At 42.9% G+C, this 6000-nt stretch overlaps 1 protein-coding gene across 8 annotated transcripts in view; it reads right to left on the bottom strand.

Moving 5' to 3' along the window:
• RUFY3 (RUN and FYVE domain containing 3) overlaps positions 250–6000 on the bottom strand; it is an 87593-nt gene continuing 81842 nt past the window's right edge. For 4 of the 8 annotated variants that reach the window (XR_001304041.2, XM_021101418.1, XM_005656513.3 and 1 more), the window contains 3 exons: positions 4886–4913; positions 3838–3906; positions 250–1732 (listed from right to left, as the gene is read on the bottom strand). Coding sequence is in view for 6 of the 8 variants with exons in the window: in XM_021101418.1 (XP_020957077.1) it covers positions 1589–1732; positions 3838–3906; positions 4886–4913 (241 nt within the window). In the remaining 2 variants the exon portion in view is untranslated. Of the gene's footprint in view, positions 1751–3837; positions 3907–4885; positions 4914–6000 lie in introns of all 8 variants that reach the window. The other 4 variants (XR_002346693.1, XM_013989313.2, XM_003129076.5 and 1 more) reach the window with 3 other exon arrangements.

The following is a 6000-nucleotide window of genomic DNA, read 5'->3' as shown; positions in this document are numbered from 1 at the left end:
GCTTGTGTGCACCTCAAAAATCAAATCTCAAGTGGCTAAGTAGTTACTCCTCCTTACATTCCATGTGCAGAGCAGCCTCTCTTCAATTTAATTCAAAATGAATTATAAAATAACTTGCTAATTTAGGGTAATTCCCCACATTATCTCTAGTACCTAGAATAGTGCTGGCATATTATATTTGGTCAGTGATGAGAATGAAAAATCACAAAATAAATACTAAAGGGGAAAAAAGACAATCAACAAAAGAGGTGAGAATTATTAGGATTTTATTTTTCTGTAGACTCTTAAAACTCAGCTTCACCAAGTAACAACTCTTTAAACTCAGCTCACCAAGTAATGTCAGACTTCAGAAATAACAGGTCTTTCCTGGACTGTAACCCTTTTAGAGAATTTATCAAAAACCATATAGTTCCAGGATGTCTCCACTCATAATTCTAAACCAGTTACAGAATTCTATCTTCTTAGGTCTTAACTGGAATTGAACAATCTAGACACATGTAACATAATCAGAAGAGCAGGTACCATTTCCTTCTTTCCCCAGCTGAATGAACTCTCCTACCTCCCACCCCTGCCCAGGGTTTGTTACTAAGAGATGCTTGAGTATCTTACTTTCCAAGAAACCTGCCTATCAGTTCTGATTCTTAGCTTGGATTAAGGGAGCTCTTAGTCACAAAAGAATTTGATAAATATTCCGAGTGAATTATTCTCAGCTGTGGACAAATTACATTTCTTTTTCCTTTACAGCTGACATAGTTTTGCTTCAATACTCCCTGTGTGCAGAAGCCAAACCTTTTGTTAAAACCCCTTATAATTTCCATGATGATTCAGAGGAGGGGAGGACAGGCGAAGAGAGGTGGCTTGTTCTGTAGAAGGTTCTGAAAAGGGCAGGTGACTTTTGAAGTCATCAAGTGGAGAAACGGCAAAATGTTCCTCCTCCTTATTCTGATAATGAAAACACTTGTAGGCCAGAACTAGAAAGTTCTGGTTCTGAAATTATAATATATTATAATATTAAGTACATTCAGAATTTATATTAACTCTGTAATTTCTTTTCCCTGAGTTTGGGTTCACAGTTTGGTAGATATTTAAAGAAGAGGTAGTTAGTGGGGGTAAAGAGGAAACAATGTTTATGTCAAGCAGCACCTGGGAAAATATGTAACATCTGTCATTTCAATCTCAGTTACCAATTATCGTCCCCCCTTAATCTGCAAATGTAATAGAAGGATGGTCACTTTCCTTTTTATTCTTATCTACTAAGGACCCTCTCTCCTATAACATCCACCCCAGTCTTAGGACTATTCATAAAAATGAATAGCCCTTCCAAAGACATACTACGAAATAAAAGCTTCAAAGTGGGGTCGTTTAGATTTAGCAGAGAGAGGCTCAACTGAGTAACTTTTATTCATACAGTCGTTAGAGAAAGCGAGCAAAATTTGCAGCATCACCAGCCACTGCCTTTTCTCCCTGGACCTGGTTTATTTAAATCATTCCTATCAACTCTTGAGTTGACTCTAAAGTCTTGGCTCTAGGGGATCTGAGACAGCTAACACGGGTAGAGACATTTTGGTCCAAATCTTGGCCTCCAGTCTTACGATGGGCTGGTGGAATACTGTTTCATCAGATGCTCATGACAGGGATTGCAGACTCGCTCAGGCTTGATACTTGAGGGAAGAGGCAGCTGGTTTGTTGAGCAGGCATCACAGAAGGTACCTCTGCAGTTCTTACACACATGCTACAAGGAGAAGGGGAGCTCAGGTGGGGAACAGAAGAGCAGGGCTTAAGGATGTATGGGATACAAGAGGCTGAGTATGACAGATGCTCAGTGTCTAATCAAGTAATGACTGACTGCTGTGTGCTACACAGTATCTGACCGATCTGTCTGTAAAGAAGGGTACAGCCTAGTTCTTAGATCTTAAATGAGAAGCATTTCCACAGAAATTATTTATCTTTAGATACTTTCATTTACTATATTCACTTTTACAGGGGCTATTTCTAATATTAATTTGCAATTATCTAAGCACAGTCCAAATAAGATGGGCAGTGACCTAGCCATGGATTGGGTAGTTAGCCCAAGATTAAAAAATTTGCAAAAAAAAAAAAAGGAGTTCCCGTCATGACTCAGTGGTTAACAAATCCGACTAGGTGTGGGTTCGATCCCTGGCCTTGCTCAGTGGGTTAAGGCTCTGGTGTTGCCATGCGCTGTGGTGTAGGTCGCAGACACGGCTCAGATCCCGCGTTGCTGTGGCTCTGGCGTAGGCTGGTGGCTACAGCTCCCATCTGACCCCTAGCCCAGAAACCTCCATGTGCCACGGGAGCAGCCCTAGAAAAGGCAAAAAGACCAAAAAAAAAAAAAAAAGAAAAAAAATTTGCTGAGCAGTGAGCTGAATGCATAATTTCTAATACACTGATGTGCTCACTGCTTTCTTGTGATGCTCTACAAGCACATCCTTTGGGATTTCAGTGCAGCAGGTGCACAGCTTCCTGCATCCTTTTTATTGGGAAATTAGTCTCTTATTAAGCATTTTGAATGTAGTGGCCAAACTAGGAGAGCATGTGGGTCACTCTGGCAGTGTCACTAGTAAAGCTGTGACAGGGTGGTGCACACACAGCTCCAAAGCTCCCTAGAGAAAGGCTGTGAAGAATAACTTCCCCATAAATAATGCTACTTCTCCCCAAACAACTCATCCTCCTGAGGGTGCAGTGGAGGTAAATGGTCACTTTTATTTGAAAGCCTGGGAGGAATTTTCCTCTGACATACTGCAGTTACTCTGCAGGGCTCAGAAAAGCCAGACTTGGATTAGCACCTTTTGTTTTGGAACGTATTTCTCTAATTACAACTTCCAAGGCTATAATGGCAAGGTCACCTCTATCTGATTCTGCTAATTCAAGACTGGATCATTTGACAATTTTGCTTGTTAAAATTTAGCATGATTGCAAATGACGGCCCGCGGGTTGTAACCCAGAATTTGGGCATATTTCCTTGTCTTCTAAGCACTTGTTCCTAACACTCATTTGAGCACCTGCTAAGAAGTGGACAGCCACATTCAATGCTGGGGGATCCCACTGTGAGCAATGCGGCCGTCAAAGAGAAGTACTCTTCCTCAGGGTTTCCCTCCGCTCTGCTGACTTGGGTAACACGCTGGGAGGGAGCGCAAAGCAGAGACGCTTGAGGATCCAAGGGGAAAACAAGTGGTCTAGTAGAGAGCTCTCAGGCTGTGTCCCCAGATAATTCAAAGAACCCCGCCCCCAACCCATCTTCTCTGTTCTAAGCAGGATGGAGTGCCTAGAAGGAGTGCAGACCATGGAGCCACAGTCAAGTTGCACCTGGGCTTTGGGTAACCAGGAGATGTCTTAACACCTGGGTTCTTTATAAAATGACGCAAAGGATGCAAGCTTGACAAGAGCAGGACTGGTCTGCACTTTGTGCATTATCTTTCTCCAGTACATTCCACAGAGTGGGCACTTAACAGTTATTTACAGATTCTTGTTTGTTTTAAACTATATATCTTATATTTATTTTATTTTTTTTGTCTTTTTGCTATTTCTTTGGGCCGCTCCTGTGGAATATGGAGGTTCCCAGGCTAGGGGTCGAATCGGAGCTATAGCCCACGGCCTACACCAGAGCCACAGCAACGCAGGATCCGAGCCTCATCTGCAACCTACACCACAGCTTATATTTATTTTAATGGGAATTTACTGACATGGCTTAAGAGGCCTGGAAAAAAAGCTTGCTCCTTTTGCGTTTCTCTGCACTCTGTACAGAGTCCCTCTTACTGGAAGGGCAGTGGTGTCATGGGCGTTCCTGTGGGGAACCTGCTCGCTCCTCACCACCGTTACCTTTGTTAGGCTGCAATCTTCTCGGCACAGCTGACACATCTGGGACTTTTCAGAGAGCAGCGGCTGATCCTAAAGCACATAGTGAGCCAGTCAGTTTCCCTTAGCCCCAGAAATATCAGTATTTTTAGAATATGCATTTTTTAGTTATAAAGCTAATATAATCACACTACAGACTATCTGGAAACTAGAGAAACAAATTACATACAGTCTCACCACCTTAATACAACTCTGATGATCCTATCATTACCCTTGGAGCTCTTTTAATTTTTATAATAAATGTGATTTCATTTTATTTTACTTTTTGTCTTTTTAGGGCTGCACCTGCAGCAAATGGGAGTTTCCAGGCTAGAAGTTGAATCAGAGCTGCAGCCGCCAGCCTAAGCAACAGCCACAGCAACACCAGATCCTTAACCCACAGAGTGAGGCCAGGGATCGGACCTGTATCCTCATGGTTACTAGTCGGGTTCATACCTGCTGAGCCACAGTTGGAACTCCCATGTGATTTTATTTATAAAAAGAATATGCAAGTATATTAGGTGTAAAAAGATAAAAAAAACCAAACTATCAACACGAGTGGAAAGCGGAAGGCTTCATTTTACATGTTAATAGAAAATGACAGGGGTGACTAGCATTTACCACAGACACAGCAGCGCTTATCATCTTTCTCACGGGGTCGTCATATATCGCTGAATTTGTGCTTCCTTCCTTTGCTTTTCTAAGTGATTAAAAAATATGTCTTCTGTCCATTTTCTATAAGGGAAAGCCAGGAGAAAGGGAGGTGCGGGGAGCTCCCTTAGGTCTCATGGCTTGTCAGAGAGACTCTCAGATGGGAAGTGACAGCTGCTGTTTGCTTAGTGAACTGCTTAAGGCTGTGCTACTTCTTGTGACAGTTTTCAGGCAAAATGCATGTCCCTTTAAGACACTATTAAGGATGGACACAGAGGCCTGGATGCATTCATCTACCTCCCAGCCGCCTTGTCTACAGCCAGGCATGGTCCAGCCAACTGTGTCATTTATACGGGATGTCTCAGCACAGGAGACTACGTACCTGCTCATCCACAGGGTGAGACTGCAGCCTACAATGCAAAGTAAAAGCAGTAACTAAGAGTAACTCATCTTTCCTTTTTTTATCACTTCAAAAGCACAGAAAAACCAGTATCATGGCTCTTTTATGCTCTTGGGACCAATGTAGTTACTAATGTTGACCTTCCCAAGGAGAGGAAATTTTGTGTTAAAGCTATTACTGGAATGTAATCCTTGACCTACATTCTAGTTCCTGTTTAAAAATAGACTGGAGTAGACTGGAGTGAGATTATATATATATGTTTTCTGTCTTTTAGGGCCACACCTGCAGCATGTGGGGGTTCCCAGGATAAGGGTTGAATTAGAGCTTCGGCTGCTGGTCTATACCACAGCCAGAGCCACACCAGATCCAAGCCAAGTCTGTGGCCTACACCACCGCTCACAGCAAGGCCAGATCCCCAACCCACTGAATGAGGCCAGGGATTGAACCTGCAACTGCATGGATACTATTCGGGTTCATTACCACTGAGCTACAACAGGGACTCCCTGGACTCATATTTTATGTTTCCTTTTTACTATCAAGAAAATAGTGTGTATGTTTCCCAACCTGCAAAACTCCAGTGACCAAGACCATACCTTTAAAGCCTTTTTTCCTATCCAATATTATGGAAACCCACCCATTATCCTCTGTCATGTATTAGTTCCTCCTCCCAAGTATTCTTAAATGTGAACTGTAGCAAATTAATCAGAGAAGAGGAAATGAATGAGACTGTCACATGAGCACCCATCCAGGTTGAAATGTTTCTTCATGATAGCCAGCTGAGCTAACCTTGATTTTTCCAACTTGGAATAGAACTTATACAAGAGGAGAAGCAAAGCCAACTCTCAGTTCTGGGGAGCATGCACCACAGCTCTACAGTGGCTCCAAGTCTCTGCTGCTGAGTGACAGTGTGACCATCAGCGTGACCAGGTTTTCAGCTGCTCCTTGGACCACAATCCCAGGACACCTGTGTATGTTTTAGGATTGCAGTTCTGGCCAGGACAGGCCCTGGAAGCAGCTGCTATGGATGCAGAGACAAAGGACTTAAAAAGAGAGGACATGATAAGGAGAGGCAACTTGGGCCTCTCTGTGTACCTCTT

Source organism: Sus scrofa, chromosome 8 (assembly GCF_000003025.6).
Source record: "Sus scrofa isolate TJ Tabasco breed Duroc chromosome 8, Sscrofa11.1, whole genome shotgun sequence".
NCBI lineage: Eukaryota > Metazoa > Chordata > Mammalia > Artiodactyla > Suidae > Sus > Sus scrofa.
The sequence above is the reverse complement of the archived record's forward strand: the minus strand, read 5'-3'. Positions and strand labels throughout refer to the sequence as shown.